We start from the raw sequence: 17,990 nt of genomic DNA, 5'->3' as shown, positions 1-17,990 counted from the left end.
ACTATGCTGCCGGTGTGATGGCCTGGGATTCGGACTCAGAGGCTGAACCTGAGGGATCCCAGCCTGCACAGGATTCCCCGCCTCCAGAACCAGCTGAGCCGGGGCTGGGGCTTGATCCTGAAGGGTCCTCACCTGTGCCGGATCCTCAGGAGCAGGCATCAGCTGAGCCTGCTCTGGCTCCTGAGGTGATGGAGGACCCATTGCCTGCAGGTGCTCCACTCTCAGCCCCGTCAGGGGAAGCTGAGGTTGCCTCTGGGTCCAGTAACCCTCCAGCCTCTCCGGAGCTGCAGAGGTCAGGGCAGAGAGGCGGAGGGAACTAAGTTCCTGCAGGAGGAGTGCTCACCTCCAGGCCAGGAGAGGTGAGTCACCAGAGGATCGGGGCCGCTCTATGCCTTGGGGCAGATAAAAGCCAGTCAGCCCCAGTCCCAAGTTGCAGGAGCAACATTGTTGGTAGCCTGTTCCTGCCTGCACCCTGTCCTGCTCTTCTGCCAGAGTTCCTGACCCCACCCGACTCCCCGCCCTGGACCCCGCTTCAGCTTTGATGGACACCCTTGACCTCGGACTGGACTCGGACCTCGCTGCACGGTTAGCCCTTGGGACCAGCACAGCCGGAGGCATATGGCAAGATGGCGTCGCCCAGTTCTGCGTACAGAATCCAGCCAGACCGACGGGCGACTCTGATTTCAACACTAGGTTGGCATCTTCCACCACATCTGAAGGTCATCAAGCTAGCTTAGGAGGTGACGAGTCAGCTAGTTTAGGGGAGTTGAGTATTGGGGTGTGTTTGTGTGGAGAAACTGCTGCCACCCCCTGCTAACTGCCGCCTGAGGCAGCTGCTTGCTCGGACTAATGGTAGGGCTGGCGCTAGCTTTCCCCTCCGCAACTGCTCACTGTGCAAACTTACATCGTCTTCTGCAACAGAAACCACAGCGGGCATCTCCTAATGTGGAGCAGCTTCTACACCCCATCATGCATTAGGACCAACACCCCAGCTCATTTGGAAATTAAGTTTTTAGTCTCAGTTTAGACCACCGGACCCTCGCCTTCAGGGCTGTGGAGCTGGCCAGGGAGCAGGGGCAGGCGTCAAAGCGCTAGATATCTATACCCAGAACTCGTCAGCTGCTGCTTCCGGAGGCTAGGAAAATTCTCGAGGACGGAAAGTCTTGCATCAAATGGCTCTTAAGCATGATGGACCAAAACTGGGCCTTCCAGACGTTCACTAGACTACAGCTCCCATCATCCCTGACCAACGGCCACACTGGCTGGATCGGATGGGAGTTGTAGTCCAGTAACACCCAGAGGACCACAGGTTCCCCCGTCCCTGGCTTGAAACATCCAGGAGCACAGAGGCACTAGATTTAGGGTGGGGGGACAGCCTGCCCACCCCCACAGGAGCATCCTCTGAGTCACCTGACAGGCTCTTATAGGCAGAAAAGATGACCTCTGGTCTGATCCAGGAAGGGAGGTCTTAGCTTTGATGCCCCGTGACAAGAGGTGGCCGATACAATTGGTGGGGGTGTAGGGCCTTCGACGGGCTTCTCCTTGGCCCATTTGCCACCCCTCCCAGCAGGGCCGGCCCATCATGACGCTCGATGAGGCAGTTGCCTCAGGCGGCAGGCTGTGATGGGTGGCAGATCTGGCCCTCCAAGGAGTGTGGCACTCGCTGCTTCCTGCGCTTTTTGTCCACCCCACCCCTCTGCCTGCTTTTCGGGGGTCTCCATTCTTCTCCCCTGCTGCCTTCCCTGGCCCTCCTCCAGTCCCCTCAGGCAGAGGAGGAAGCAAGGGCTGGCATTTCCTGTTTTCCCTCATGGCAAAACGGCCGGCAGTTGTCAGCAACGCTTGGCCACAAGGCAATCTTCTGCCCTGGCCCCCCTGCACTCCATAATGTTGCTTTCCGGACCATGTAGCCAATCGGTGGCTAGGTCCAGATGGGCGCGGCCCAGCTCCTCCAATCCCTTCTCTCCATTCAAATTAGACACACACACCCCTTTAACCCCTTTGGAAGCAGAAGCAAGGCAAGGTGACTTTTCATTGTCCTCTGGCCAACCAGGACTCTCTGAGAAAAGTCCGGCAGTGGAGCCAAAATCCTCCCGGCTTCCATACTGCCTTTGCCAGACTAAAGTTTGGAGGGACGGCTTTCCTCGCATCCAGAGAACTAATCTCCCCAACCGATCCCCCTTTAAGGAGTGGGGTCGTCATCCGGTGACCCAACCTGTTGGGCTTCCGCCTGCCAGCACACGTGTTTCACAGAAGCTGCTCCTCGCTGCCCTAAAGTGAAAGGCAGACAGGAACCCTGGCATCCTTTCCAAGTCAGAAATACAGCAGCGCTGGGCAAGTATGGACGGACTGCTACTACAAAAGGCTTGATTGGTCAGGAAGGTGCTTTGGGGGTCGCACACCCCACTTTTTTGGGGGGGCAGTGCCACTGGGCTCTTTAGCCCCTGATCACAGTGCTGACGGAGTCCTCCTCTGCGGGTCCAATTCCCCTCTCCGCCTTTTTAATTTTTGTGCACACAGCTGAAACACCGTCCCCTCTCCCACTGGGTCAGAGCAGAGGCCTTGGCAAGGCTGGGGTGGCGTTCAGCCGGTTCAGTTTGGCCCTCTCCTCATTGGAGATGTCTGTCTTTGGGAGCCCGCAGGACGGGCGCGTTCCTGGGGGTCGCCCCGCCTTGGCCTCCTCCTCCCCGGGCCCCTGCTCGGCGTCGCCGTGGGTGAAGTTGCGGATCAGGTGGACGGCGTCGGGCTGCAGACTGTTGTTGGTGGCGGGTTCCGGTGCGGCTGGAGGAGTCCCCTGGGATTTGCGGTGGATCCACAGCGCCAGGAGGACCAAGGGGGGGACCGCCAGGATGAGCAGGGCAGCCAGCGGCAGCAGCACATAGAGGATCGTTGGGTTGGCGGCTCCTGGAAGGGAGAGGAGGATGAATGAGGCCTTGGGAAACAAAAAAACAGGCATTCCCAACCTGGTCTTTCGGACTACCACTCCCATCATCCTCGGTCAGGCAGCGTGGCTGATGGGAGTTGTAGTCTGGAGGGCTCCGGGTTGAGGAAGGGGGTCCCAAATCACCCCAGGGCTCTGTAAGCAGAGCAGGAGGCTCCAGGTTCAGTCCTAGGCCTCTCCAGGGATGGGAGATAATTGCCTGAAGAGGAAACGGGGCTTAGTGAGCTGGAAGAGTCTGTGGCAGAGAGCAGTCCAGAAGCAGAGGCAGAAGCAGAGGCTGGAGAGGAGCAGGGCCAAGAGGCAGAGATCGGGCAGGCTGGTGAGGAAACCAGAAAGTCCCACCCCCTCCTGAAGGAATGGGTTTCTGTGCAGTTTCTGTGCAGTCAAACTGACTCAACCCCCCCTTTTCTTGTTTCTCCAAGAGAGCAGTCTAAAATGCATAAAACTTGAGCTGTTGAGCAAATGCATAACAAGGACACAGCTGTATAAACAAACTCTCTCCTTTATCAGTCACAGCAAGGAATGACCCTGACTGTACCAGTAGAACAGAGAAGACATGTCTGTGCCTTACCTTATGTCCTGACCACAAAAGACGCACAGACCTAAGTCCGGGAACAACGCCAGAGCGTGTTCTCGGAGATGACGACCTCTTCCTCCAAGATAAGAGTAGGAAGAGGAAGATCCTTTTATGGTCAGAAGTACAGGAAGGAATTCCCTTTTATGGTTAAGAATACCAGAGCAAGAACATATGTGATGTCAACCTGCGTACATAGGCTGACGTGGTTGGAGTCCTGGGGAAGGAGGGAGAGGGTGCCTGGAGGATATATATATTGCATGTAATCTCTGATTTCTTTGGACTTGCTGTGGACTCACCACGCAAGTGTCTTCTGCTATCCGGAGAGCAGAATAAACTCTTTCTTTGAACTAACCTCGGTGTCATTTGACTTCCTTCCTCCTGTCCCATAGCAACGCAGACCCAATCGGTGAACTCCAGTAAGGCTACACTCCTGCTTCAACAAGCTTCCCTCCTGCCTGGTCTCCCAGGACCAGAAGAGGCATGAAATACGCTGTCTCCTTTTGCCTGGAGAGGAGGGGACATAGGCTGCTGTGGGACGGCAGGGGCTTTCAGCCTTGGCAACTGATTCATGGCCCAAACCTACCAGGGTGAGTTGCTGTGCTCCTTAGGCCTGACACTCAACCAAGGCTGTGCAGATCGTTAGTTTTTTTGGCTAATAAATAGTTAACTCCAACTTCAAACAGTGTGATTTACTGCCGGCTCGCTCTTCGACACTCGGTTTGTGGGTTCAACGTGGCCCTCCGGGCTTCTCTATGTGGTCCCTCAGGGCTTTCCCCAGGCCCGCCCTTCACCGGCCTCACTTTGCAACCTTCACCGGGCTGGAATGTGCCCTTGAACCCTGACAGTGTTTGTTCAGAGGAAGCGTGGCGTGAATAATAATAATAATAATAATAATAATAATAATAATAATAATTTATTATTTATACCCCGCCCATCTGGCTGGGCCTCCCCAGCCACTCTGGGCGGCTTCCATAGAAACCAAAAATACAGTAAAATATCACACGTTAAAAACTTCCCTGAACAGGGCTGCCTTAAGATGTCTTCTGAATGTCAGGTAGTTGTTTATCGCTTTGACATCTGCTGGAAGGGCGTTCCACAGGGCGGGCGCCACTAACGAGAAGGCCCTCTGCCTGGTTCCCTGTAGCTTTGCTTCTCGCAATGAGGGAACCGCCAGAAGGCCCTCGGCGCTGGACCTCAGCGTCCGGGCAGAATGATGGGGGTGGAGACGCTCCTTCAGGTATACTGGACCGAGGCCGTTTAGGGCTTTAAAGGTCAGCACCAACACTTTGAATTGTGCTCGGAAACGTACTGGGAGCCAATGTAGGTCTTTCAAGACCGGTGTTATATGGTCTCGGCGGCCGCCCCCAGTCACCAGTCTAGCTGCCGCATTCTGGATTAGTTGTAGTTTCCGAGTCACCTTCAAAGGTAGCCCCACGTAGAGTGCATTGCAGTAGTCCAAGCGGGAGATAACCAGAGCATGCACCACTCTGGCGAGACAGTCCGCAGGCAGATAGGGTCTCAGCCTACGTACCAGATGGAGTTGGTAAACAGCTGCCCTGGACACAGATTTGACCTGTTCCTCCATGGACAGCTGTGAGTCCAAAATGACTCCCAGGCTGCACACCTGGTCCTTCAGGGGCACAGTTACCCCATTCAGGACTAGGAATCCTCCACACCTGCCCGCCTCCTGTCCCCCAAAAACAGTACTTCTGTCTTGTCAGGATTCAACCTCAATCTGTTAGCCGCCATCCATCCTCCAACCGCCTCCAGACACTCACACAGGACCTTCACCGCCCTCACTGGTTCTGATTTAAAAGAGAGGTAGAGCTGGGTATCATCCGCATACTGATGAACACCCAGCCCAAACCTCCTGATGATCTCTCCCAGCGGCTGCATGTAAATGTTGAAAAGCATGGGGGAGAGGACAGAACCCTGAGGCACCCCACAAGTGAGAGCCCAGGGGTCTGAACACTCATCCCCCACCACCACTTTCTGAACACGGCCCAGGAGGAAGGAGCGGAACCACTGTATGACAGTGCCCCCAGCTCCCAGCCCCTCAAGACGGTCCAGAAGGATATTATGGTCGATGGTATCAAACGCCGCTGAGAGATCCAGCAGAACTAGGAAACAGCTCTCACCTTTGTCCCTAGCCCGCCGGAGATCATCAACCAGCGCGACCAAGGCAGTTTCAGTCCCATGATGAGGCCTGAATCCCGACTGGAAGGGATCCAAATGGTCCGCTTCTTCCAAGCGTGCCTGGAGTTGTTCGGCAACCGCTCGCTCAATCACCTTGCCCAAGAATGGAAGATTTGAGACTGGGCGATAGTTGGCCATCGTGGCCGCATCTAAAGATGGTTTTTTAAGATGCAGTTTAATAACCGCCTCTTTCAGCGGGTCTGGGAAGGCTCCCTCACGGAGGGAAGCATTCACCACCCCACGAAGCCCATCGCCCAGTCCTTCCCGGCTAGCTTTTATAAGCCAGGATGGGCAAGGATCCAGGAGACAGGTGGTTGGTTTCACTCGTCCAAGCAGCCTGTCCACATCCTCGGAGGTAACAGATTGGAATTGATCCCACTCAACTTGACTAGACAGAACTCTAGCACTCTCCCGCCCCGGCCCTGCTCCCACGGTGGAGTCTACTTCTTCCCGAATCTGAGCGATTTTATCTGCAAAAAACTTTGCAAAATCATTGCAGGAGAACATGTGGCCCGTACTGGGCCCCGATGTTGCAGGTGGTTCCGCTAAATTGTGAACCACCTGAAAAAGTCTCCTGCTGCTGTTTTCTGCAGATGCAATAGAGGCGGTGAAGAAATTCTTCTTCGCCGTCGCTATCGCCACTTGGTAGGCTCGACGTTGAGCTCTAACCTGTGTCCGGTCAGATTCGGAATGAGTTATCCGCCACCGGCGCTCTAGCCGTCTCAACGATTGTTTCATTGCCCTCAGATCCATGGAAAACCACGGGGCTGTCCGGGCTCCATGCAATCGGAGAGGGCGCTTCGGAGCCAAACAGTCAATAGCCCTGGTTAACTCCACATTCCAGCGGGCCACCAGGGAATCAGCTGAAAGGTCATCAACATGGGATAAAGCATCCCCTACCACTCTCTGGAAACCATTTGGATCCATTAAGTGGCGGGGGCGGACCATCCGAATCGGTCCCACCTCCCTGCAGAGGGGAAGGGTCGTGGAGAAGTCCAGTTGCACCAGAAAGTGATCTGACCATGGCACTTCTTTCGTTTCGCTTTTACTTAGTGTCAGATCACCAACATCCATAGAGGTAAACACCAGGTCCAAGGCATGTCCGCGGCTATGGGTTGGGCCAGACATATTCAGGGACAGCCCCATGGAGGCCATGCTTTCCACGAAGTCCCGAGCCGCCCCTTGTAAGGTGGTGTCGGCATGGATGTTAAAATCCCCTAGGACGACCAAGCTAGGTGTCTCCAGGAGAACATCCGCCACGACCTGAAGCAGCTCGGGCAGGGAATCCTTGGTGCAGCGGGGAGGTCGGTACACCAAAAGGAATCCTGTACTGCCCCTATTGCCCAACTTCCAGAACATGCACTCAGAAAACTGGGTCTTCCCAATAGGACGCCTGGTGCAAACTAATGACTTCCTAAAAATCACTGCAACGCCCCCTCCCCGCCCACATGACCTGGGTTGCTGTGCGTAAGAGAAACCTGGCGGACAAGCAGCGGCAAGAACAGGCCCATCTGCTTCATCCAACCAAGTCTCTGTTACACATGCCAGGTCAAGTCCTCCATCCATGATCAAGTCATGGATGGCAGTGGTCTTATGAATCATTGACCTGGCATTGCACAGCAGCACCTTCAGGTCATGTGGGTACCCCTTGCTGATTCTAGTATCCATCCGGTCAGGACCAGACCCGGAGGCAGGGATAGTCCTCAGACAACGACTAAACCTGCCCCCTCTGTAATGACATGGTCTAGTCTTAGCGTAACTCCTCCTCCTACCCGTGATCACTGAGATCGGTTGTCCCAGTGCATCCCCCCCTGTGGAACATGCCCCAGCCATTTTGTGGGCTGGGGCCCACTCCCCGGCAGCCCTGACCCCTCCCCCTAAGAACAAAACAACACCTTAAACAAACAAACAAACAAAAAACCAATAAAACAATACAAACAAAAAAATTAATAATGTAAAAATTACAAAAACATCAAAATAAATAAAAAATAATAATTCCCCAAGCCCAACCAAACATCCATCCCACCCCCACCCCCCACATACAAAAAATCCAAAAGAAAAATTTTAAAAACATGGAATGTTAACATGGAATGTTAACATGAAATTTACGGCGTGTACGGCTTTACAGGAAAATATGTGGAAAATTATATATAGGTGGCATCTCACGCCGGTGAAATTGGCAAAGATGTATAGAATAAAAAATAGGAAGTGCTGGAAGTGTGGTGAGGCAGAAGGAGATTTATATCGTATGTGGTGGGTTTGTGGGAAAGTGAAGGGTTTTTGGGAATCAGTATGTAATAAGCTTAAAAAAAATTTAAGTACACTTTTCTAAAAAAAACCTGAAGCCTTTTTATTGGGATTGACAGGGAAGGAAATTAAAAAGAAGGATAAAAATCTTTTCCTGTACGCCACAACACCAGCTAGAACTATGTTGGCCCAGAACTGGAAAACTGATACTACATACAATCATGGAATGGCAGACCAAAATGATAAATTACGCAGAACTGGCTAGATTGTCGGGAAAAATACGGGACCAAGATGAAAAGAAGTTTGTTGAAAATTGAAGTAAATATTTGGTGTATGTAAGAGTAAACTGTAAAACTTTAAAGACACTGTCAGGGTTGGAGTAACTCTAACAGCATAAGATAAAATAGTATTAAATAGAATATGCGGTGTTATAACTATATGATACTTACCAAAGAGACGGAGGGAAGTCCAAAGCTCGGCAGAGCTTAAGGTTTAGGTGGATGGATAAATGTATAATGAGTATATGTGTAATGTGTGTATGTGTAAGAATGAAAATTAAGAAAAACTGATTGTAATGACAGTGTTTGTTCAGAGGACAGAGAGGGGTGTGCATACAAGTGGCAGCCGTTGTTAAACTCCCCTATAGCACTCTGGCAGCGTTATCCTGGGCCCCGCCAGCGGCTCCTGGCACCTACCTTGGCACACGCCGTCGAGGCAGGCCTCTCGCAGTTGCCGGCAAGCAGCGCCTTCGGGGCAAGAGCAGACGTAGCTGCCCTCGCTGCCCACGCAGGAAGCGTTGTCGGGACATGGGTTCGAGGAGCAGGGATCCACAAAGACCTGCCGGATCCAAACAACAAGGTCACAAATTGGTTGCGGAGGGGTGGAGGGGGGGCTGCAACTGGGTGGGGCAGAAATGTTCCAGATCGCCAGAGGTGGTTGTAAAGACGACCATCTGGACTCCACTCTTCTCTCCCCCCCCCCCTTGAAAAGGCACAATTTGCACAGGCAACATTCTGCGATGCATACGTCACTCAAAGTGAGCGCATCTGCATGCATTTTGCATAACATATTCAACTTTGTGAATGCACTGCACGAAAACATAGGTTCTGGAAAGCAAGCCTTATGAGGAAGCTGGGAATGTTTAGCCTGGAGAAGACGGAGAGGTGATATGATATACAGGGAAGTTGTTTAATGTTTGATGTTTTATTACGCTTTTATATATGTTGGAAGCTGCCCAGAGTGGCTGGGGAAACCCAGTCAGGTGGGCGGGGTATAAACAGTAAAAATATTGTTACAGTAGTACCTCAGGTTACATACGCTTCAGGTTACATAGGCTTCAGGTTAAAGACTCTGCTAACCCAGAAATAGTGCTTCAGGTTAAGAACTTTGCTTCAGGATAAGAACAGAAATTGGGCTCCGGCGGCACGGCAGCAGCAGGAGGCCCCATTAGCTAAAGTGGTGCTTCAGGTTAAGAACAGTTTCAGGTTAAATATGGACCTCCGGAACGAATTAAGTACTTAACCTGAGGTACCACTGTATTACTACTACTACTACTACTACTATTATTATTATTATTATTATTATTACAGTGGACGCTCGGGTTGCGAACGTGAGCTGTGTGGGAGGCACGTTCGCAACCTACAGAGCTGCATCTGTGCACGTGCGGGTCATGATTCGGCGCTTCTGCGCATGCACAAAGTGCGATTTAGCATTTCTGCACCTGCGCGAGCGCCGAAACCCGGAAGTAAACCGTTCTGGTACTTCCGGGTTGGGCGCGGTGCGCACCCCGAAAACACACAACCTGAAGCGTCTGTAACTGGAGGTATGACTGTATTATTACAATGGTACCTCAGGTTAAGTACTTAATTCGTTCTGGAGGTCCGTTCTTAACCTGAAACTGTTCTTAACATGAAGCACCACTTTAGCTAAGGGAGCCTCCTGCTGCTGCCGCGCCACCGGAGCATGATCTCTGTTCTCATCCTGAAGCAAAGTTCTTAACCTGAGGTACTATTTCTGGGTTAGCGGAGTCTGTAACCTGAAGCGTATGTAATCTGAAGCGTCTGTAACCCGAGGTACCACTGTATTATTATTATTATTATTATTATTATTATTATTATTATTATTATTATATTATTATTATTATTATTATTATTATTATTATTATTATTATTATTATTACGGCCATTTCAATCCAAAGGGCTTTCACATGGAAGATGTGTTTTCCACTGCTCTGGCAGGTAGGACCTGAGCCAATGGATTCCAACCACAAGAAAGGAAATTCAGAGTAAACATCAGGAAGAACTTTCTGACAGCAAGAGCTGTTAGACAGCAGGCTCCCTCGGGAGGTGATGGATTCTCTTGGATGTTTCAAGCAGAGGTTGGGTGGCCATCTGCCATGGACAGTCTAGTTGAGATTCCTGCATTGCAGGACTGGATTACACTCGGGGTCCCTTCCATCTCTGCAATTCTATGAAGGCACAGGGGATCGCGCTCAGCTTTTGAGGCTTCACGGAAAACAACACCCAGATTAATGAAAAAGATCAGCGCAGCACTGTCTCGACACCCTTGCCCCGTGATCCTTTTAGGAACTGAAGAGTTTTAGCTTGGTGCTTTGACCTTGCCTCACAGAAGCCCCAGACACCCCAGGACCAGGGGACAATTACCTCACAGCGACCAATGTGCTGCCATCTGCCTTATTGCAGGGCAGATTCGAGGGTAAAGCATACGTGGAAAACGAGTCTGCCCCTGCGGCTTGATGGAGGTAGAAACTGTCTCTCATGTCTTGTTACGCTGCCGTTTCTACGGGGATATACGCTCGGTATTTATCACTCCTGTTATACAAAAATCTCCAAACGGGTCCGAACTTCAATGTCTAAAACTCCTGGTAGAGGACAAGGAACTAGAGATCACGCTACGGGTGGCCAAATTCTGTGCGACTGCCTTAAAACTTAGGGAACAAGCTGTACTACCAAAATGGTGATTATTATTTATTTATTTATTTATTTATTTATTTATTTATACATACCCCGCCCATCTGGCTGAGTTTCCCCAGCCATTCTGGGCAGCTTCCGATCGAGTTAAAAACAATACAGCATTAAAGGTTTTAAATGTCAATTTTAGATTATATTTTAGTGATCAAGATTTAATATATATTTTTAACTGCCGCTATATCTGTACTGTCTCTGTTATACCCAGTTGCAATTCAATGTATTCCTGTTGTGTTTTATGATTTTCCTGATATTGTAAATGAGCAGGAACTGGTCTGCGACCGTAATAATAAAAATCATTCAGTACCTCGCAGCGACTGCCACTAAGCCCGGGAGGGCAGTTGCAAAGAAAGGTCTTGTTTTCCATCTCCTGGCATTGCCCTCCGTGCAGGCAGGGGGCGCCACCACAGGCGCTCAGCTCCGTCTCGCACTCTGCGCCTGTGTAGCCCTCCCGGCAGGTGCAGAGGTGCCTTCCGCCTTTCACCTGTTGGGAACAGAGAGGAGGAGAGAGAGAGGAACTGGCGTTAGCGAGTCTTCGAGTTGCGTAGGGAGGGGAATTGAGGAACACAGGAAGGGGCATAGGAATCATGGAGTCATAGCAGATGGCAGCTAACAGATTGAGGTTGAATCCTGACAAGACAGAAGTACTGTTTTTGGGGGACAGGAGGCAGGCGGGTGTGGAGGACTCCCTGGTCCTGAATGGGGTAACTGTGCCCCTGAAGGACCAGGTGCGCAGCCTGGGAGTCATTTTGGACTCACAGCTGTCCATGGAGGCGCAGGTCAATTCTGTGTCCAGGGCAGCTGTCTGCCAGCTCTGTCTGGTACGCAGGCTGAGACCCTGTCTGCCTGCGGACTGTCTCACCAGAGTGGTGCATGCTCTGGTTATCTCTCGCTTGGACTACTGCAATGCGCTCTACGTGGGGCTACCTTTGAAGGTGACCCAGAAACTACAACTAATCCAGAATGTGGCAGCTAGACTGGTGACTGGGAGTGGCCGCCGAGACCACCTAACACCGGTCTTGAAAGACCTACATTGGCTCCCAGTACGTTTCTGAGCACAATTCAAAGTGTTGGTGCTGACCTTTAAAGACCTAAACGGCCTCGGTCCAGTATACCTGAAGGAGCATCTCCACCCCCATCATTCTGCCCGGACACTGAGGTCCAGCACCGAGGGCCTTCTGGCGGTTCCCTCGCTGCGAGAAGCCAAATTACAGGGAACCAGACAGAGGGACTTCACGGTAGTGGCGCCCGCCCTGTGGAACGCCCTCCCTTCAGATGTGAAAGGAACAACAACTACCAGACTTTTAGAAGACATCTGACGGCAGCCCTCTTTAGGGAAGCTTTTAATGTTTAACAGACCACTGTATTTTAATACTTTACTGGAAGCCGCCCAGAGTGGCTGGGGAAGTCCAGCCAGATGGGCAGGGTATAAAGAATAAATTATTATTATTATTATTATTATTATGAGTTGTTGAATTGGAAGGGACCCAAGGGTTATCCGGACCAACTCCCCGCAATGCAGGAATAACGCAAATGGGCTAACGGGGATCCCATTAAACGAAATTGCGGACAACTCACAGATGAACTTGCACAAAGGGAAAATGGCCTCCAAGTATTCCTAAACCACAACCCTTGTCATCCAGCTCATTGGCCACGCTGGGTTGAGCTTGTGGGATCTGCAGTCAAAGAGGTTCCCCATGCCAGAACAAAATAATAATAATAATAATAATAATAATAATAATAATTATTATTATTATTATTATTATTATTATTATTTATTTATTTATTTATATCCCACCCTCCCCAGCCAAAGCCGAGCTCAGAGCGGCTAACAACAATAAAAGTAACACAGCATTCTAAAATCAATTCAAAATCAAATTAATGGCAACCATTGGGCTAGAGTTCTGTGAGGATTACCAAGTGGAAGTCTTCCTCCAGGCAGACATAAGGCCCACAGAAAGATCATGGGCTGGCAGATATCGCGGATCTAGAATACCTAAGCTACTTGATACTGAACCAACCCATCTACTATATATTTTGGAAAGTTGTCCATCCTGTCTGTTCTCTATAGGTTCGGCCGTCTCTTGATATCTCGTTTCCAAAGTCGGCACAAGGGTTTCTGGGGGGTGGCAATCTTTGTCTCTGTTTGGACGCCATGTTGAATCAAGATGGCGGGCCAAACTGGGCCTGACACTCAGCCCAGTCTGTGGAGATGGTGTTTTCGCTAGCAAAGAGCTAAATCCGTCTTTGAACTTTGTGATTACTGGCTGGTGGGCTTCTGCGGCAGCAGGGCAGTGGTCCAAGAAAGCCGGCAAGGCTGTGAGGATGAAAACAACCTGGCAGAAAGTCTCTGCCAGCACAGAGTTGGGTGGATTTCTCAGGGTAGCATCCCTAAAACGGCAGCCCCCAATTCTTGATTTTGAAAATTTTCTCTTTCAATCTGACCTGAGCACCCACACACTTACCTGGCAGGTCCCTCCATTGCGACATCGTCTCCGGCAAGAGTTTTCTCCTATTTGGGAATAAGGAGGTAAAGTAGAGAATGGGTGTGTGATCACTGAAATTCTAACCAGTTCCTGTGAGAGAAATACACTATTTATTTAAGACAGTGGTTCCCAATGGGTGCTTCCACATAATCCATTTAGGGGTTCTGTGGCACAATTCACATAACAAAAACTACCATGGAGATGTCAAAATTTTCAAAAGTAAAGGGGTCCATGGCTTGACTTTCGAAAAACAGCCGGTCCGCAGTACTTCGCTAAATTGGGAACCACTGGTTTAAGACATTTCTGTATCCCTTGATTATTCCCCTTTCTCAGCGGTGTACCTAAAAAACTACCTATGGAAAACAGGCCAATAAAACAGTAACCATTTTATCCGTAAAACCAAACACTACCTTAAAATGTCTGCTGGTATGAGAAAGTTGTACATCATATCCGCACTATGCATTGAAAGTGCATCTAGTGCAGAGTTAAAGCATGTGGCTTTCCTCAAAGAATTCTGGGAACTGTAGTTTTCCCCTCACAGGGCCACAATTCCTGGCACCCTTAACAAACTACAGGTACCTGATTCCTTGGTGGGGGAGTCATGGGTTTAAAATGTGCGTGGGGTGTGCTTTAAATCGGTGTTGTGGATCTGCCCTCAGTCATGTGCCTGATGTTCAGGAAGGAAGCCAACCAGATTGCAAAAGGCTAGGACGGTTTTCAGCTGAGCTGTCTGGCTTGAAAGCAGCAGGGGGCAACTTCTGGTCTACAAATCCACCTTACAACACCTCCATCCCCGCTTTATCCAAACCTCTACTGTTGCTTAAAACCGCCATTTTAACACCTGCCTTCTCTTTTGCTCCCCTCCTGTACCCTGACGTGATGCAAATCCAGAATTGTGATGTGGCACCCCCAGTCCTCCAAAGGCGGCTGCGTGACGACAGCCTTACAGTTCTATGTCTATAGGAAGATAGCTGCCTGGTTCAGAGTCTCTAACCAGTCATCCCTCCAGGGCTCAATTCTCTCATCTGATTGGACAAAGGTCTCTCTGAGGTCTCAGGCACAGGTTTCCCCCTAGCCTTGCTAGGATGTGTGGATGTGTTCTTACCATTGGGTAACAGCCCTTCTCCTTGCTACGGGTACAAATTGCAGTGCGCCAGCCAGATTAAGGCTTACTTTGCCCCCACTTCTGAATGCATGTCACACCCCACTGGGGTCCCCCGTCCTTACTGATATTGCAGTTTGTTCCAGTCCAGCCATCCAGACAGTCACAGAAATAGCCCCCGATGAGGTTTTTGCACCCACGCGCGTGGAGACATGGGTTCTTCTGGCATTCGTTCACATCTGGAAACAAGAACATGGGAAATTGGCCAAGCCAAATCAGAGCAAAGGTCCACCCTGGTCAGCACCAACAGCTTCCAACAGTGGTCAGCCAGATTCCTCTAGGAAGCAGGGGCATGATGGCCTAAGGGTTGCCTCTCGCTGGTTGTACCCAGCCACTAGAGATATACTACTCCTGTAAATGGAGGTTCAGTCTAAGTATGTGACTAAAACCCAAACGCACCCTTCCTCCAGCAATATACCCGGTCTGATTTGTAAAGCCATCTAAGAAGAGTGTATTTTGTGGCAACTGTAAATCACACCAGTTAATCATCAGGGTTCAGAACCTCCATAATGCTTAGACAGAAGTCATGCCCAGGGACTCCAAACTAGGTGACTCAGGAGAAAAACCAGAGAGATTACACCACTTTGCAAGTACCTGGCCTCACGGTTACAGAGAAAAACCTGAAACCAACACACGAGTCGAGGGGGTGCAAAACTGAAAAGATCCCTAATGGGAAAAGATCCATTTGTGGGCACCCAATTTTGGCTTGCACAGGGTGCCACATTACAAAAGATTACCCCAAGCCTGCCCCTGTTAAAAGGCTGAAAGCTCCGGGTTTTTCACCTCCCCTAAGTGGCAGTTCTACTGTGGAGCAGCGGAATGAGCACAAACATTCTAACATCCAAGGAGGAGGAAGTCCCAGCCTTCCAGAATGCTGAAAACGGGGTGAGGGAAAGAGGGGTGTTGATTTGGGGGCAGGAAAGAAAAGGAAAATCACACGGGATCAATTGGAAGGGCAAGGAGGTGGAACGTTGGGAAGAGCAGAGCCGTCTTTCCCATAGGGTTTAATGGTGCGTCGCGCCAGGGCACAGGCCTTTCAGGGGCACCCCAGCGAGTGGGGGAGCTGCGCGGCTTTGCCAGCAGCCTCCCCTTTCCCTGAATGCCCACCAGCTGTGCCCCGTCAACCATATGGCTGGCGGGCGTGCAGCTTGCCTCCAAGCCTCCGTGGGAGGAGAGCGATTCCTGCAGAGGCTTAGGATGGAAGCTGCGCCCTGCTAACTACCGTATTTTTCGCTCCATAAGACACACTTTTTTCCTCCTAAAAAGTAAGGGGAAATGTCTGTGCGTCTTATGCAGCGAATGCGTGGTCCCTGGAGCCGAATTGCCCAGGGGCAAAAAGCAAATCGTGCTTTTTTATAAAGAAAGAGGGAAGGGGGTGTTGAAAGGAAGCCGCTGATCAGCTGATCAGCAAGCGATCAGGAGGGAGTAAAGGGACTCTAGTGATAAAGGAGGCTGCCTGGGAGGGAGGAGGTAAAAGCACATGGCTCCTCAGGAATTTTGCATTGGGTAACCCCAAATTCACCATCAGATCACATAGCATATCCATGGCTACAGCCTGCACCCAAAAAAATCATGCATCCACTGTTTCGTGGGGCCGCAATGGCGCAAAAACGTGGTTACAAAGCACGGATCCACATGGATTCTTAGGATTTTTGCATTGGGCTACCCCAAACTCACCGTCAAATCACATATCATGTCTGTGGCCACAGCATGAACCACAAAAATCACACACCCACTGTTTCATTCGGAATATTTTTTTTTCTTGTTTTCCTCCTCTAAAAACTAGGTGCGTCTTACGGTCAGGTGCGTCTTATGGAGCAAAAAATACAGTATGTGGCTGGCAGTGTGCAGCTTCCCCCCCCCCAATCCGTGGTAATTTGGGGGCGCTGGGCGGATATTTGCACCCCGGCACCGCATCTGCTAAAGACTGCCCTGGGGAAAAGGGTAGGAGGGGGTTATGTAACCCAAGGAGGAAGGAGCGACTCTGGACCACAGAACGTCACGCAACGAAGGGCAAAAATCCTCACCGATCTGGCAGGTCTTCCCTGTCCATTGTGGAGGGCAGAGGCACTTGAAGCCGTCAGGGAGGTCCTTGCAAGTCCCGCCGTGGCTGCAGGGCTGTGAGAGGCAGTCGGTCACCTCTAGGGGGCAGCAAAACAATGCGCTGTGGTTAGGCGGATCCGGCAACAGAGGCAGAGGGAAATCCCAGCGCCTTTATAATCCCTTAACTTTACAGCCATCTAACGACAGTGGAATTAACATAGCGCCCGGCGGTTTGCAAAACTGCACTTCTGCTAGCAGTTAGGGCAAGCTGAACCTAATTTGTCTCAGGAAAAGAACGGAGAGGCTGTTTTTTAAGGTTTCTGGCTCTTACGGCTACAGCGTTGGGGAAACTGAAACCACACAGAAACCGTGTGGAATTCAATGCATAAATCATAGAAGAATTGGAAGGGACTCCAAGGCTCATCTAGTCCAGGGGTCAGCAACCTTTTTCAGCAGGGGGCCAGTCCACTGTCCCTCAGACCTTGTGGGGGGCTGGACTATATGGGGGGGGGCGAGAACGGATTTCTATTCCCCACAAATAACCCAGAGATGCATTTTAAATAAAAGCACACATTCTACTTATGTGAAAACACCAGGCGGGCCCCCAAATAACCTAGAGATGCACTTTAAATAAAAGGACACATTCTACTCATGTAAAAACCACGCTTATTCCCGGACCATCCGTGGGCCAGATTGAGAAGGCAATTGGGCCGCATCCGGCCCCCAGGCCTTAGTTTGCTTACCCCGATCTAGTCCGACCCCCTGCAATGCAGGAAGCATCTGCTGTAGATAACCATGCAATGTATTGTCACAAAAGACTTGTCAGTCCAGCCCAGCCATCACCAATCGGGTGTCCTCCAGCTGCTCTGAACTACAACTCCCATCCTGCACTGGGGCTGATGGGCGCTGTAGTCCAAAGCAGCTAGGGAAAGGTCTCAGTTGGCTTGTTTTTTTGTTGGTTTTGCTGCAGTAGCCCAAACATGGCTATTCTACTGGAACGAATTAATACCAGTTTAGCATTTACTGCGGCTTTAAAGTTCCCAAACTTCAGCTGTCTTTCTTTGTCTTCTTCTTTGGCAACCCAATTCCCCAAATCTGAAATCCAAAAAACCTCTGACTCCTTTGCACTTTAAAAAGTAGCCTATATTTTTTGATGCAGTTTAGAATTTCTGGGGCTTATCTCTGGACTGCGTCTCATTTTTAAGCATCCATGTGTGTCCCCAAAATTCATCAGTCTTCCACTCCCCCCAAAAAGTGGGAGGTCATCCCGTTAGCTGAAAGTACTGGTGTTTGAAACATCAACATTTTGTTTTTATTTTATTTATTTCTTAAACATCCAGTTGGCATATGCAGA

General features: G+C 50.5%; 1 protein-coding gene across 1 annotated transcript in view; it reads right to left on the bottom strand.

Moving 5' to 3' along the window:
• Positions 1-552: 552 nt before the first annotated feature.
• Positions 553-17,990, bottom strand: part of LOC128420286 (protein jagged-1b-like) — a 60,688-nt gene continuing 43,250 nt past the window's right edge. The window contains exons 9-14 of the mRNA XM_053401884.1: positions 16,621-16,734; positions 14,659-14,772; positions 13,411-13,457; positions 11,253-11,429; positions 8,654-8,795; positions 553-2,901 (exon numbers count right to left, since the gene is read on the bottom strand). Coding sequence (XP_053257859.1) covers positions 2,546-2,901; positions 8,654-8,795; positions 11,253-11,429; positions 13,411-13,457; positions 14,659-14,772; positions 16,621-16,734 — 950 coding nt within the window. The 3' untranslated portion in view covers positions 553-2,545. The remainder of the gene's footprint in view (positions 2,902-8,653; positions 8,796-11,252; positions 11,430-13,410; positions 13,458-14,658; positions 14,773-16,620; positions 16,735-17,990) is intronic.

Source organism: Podarcis raffonei, chromosome 8 (genome assembly GCF_027172205.1).
Source record: "Podarcis raffonei isolate rPodRaf1 chromosome 8, rPodRaf1.pri, whole genome shotgun sequence".
In the NCBI taxonomy this organism is placed as follows: Eukaryota; Metazoa; Chordata; class Lepidosauria; order Squamata; family Lacertidae; genus Podarcis; species Podarcis raffonei.
This window is presented reverse-complemented; position numbering and strand designations above follow the sequence as displayed.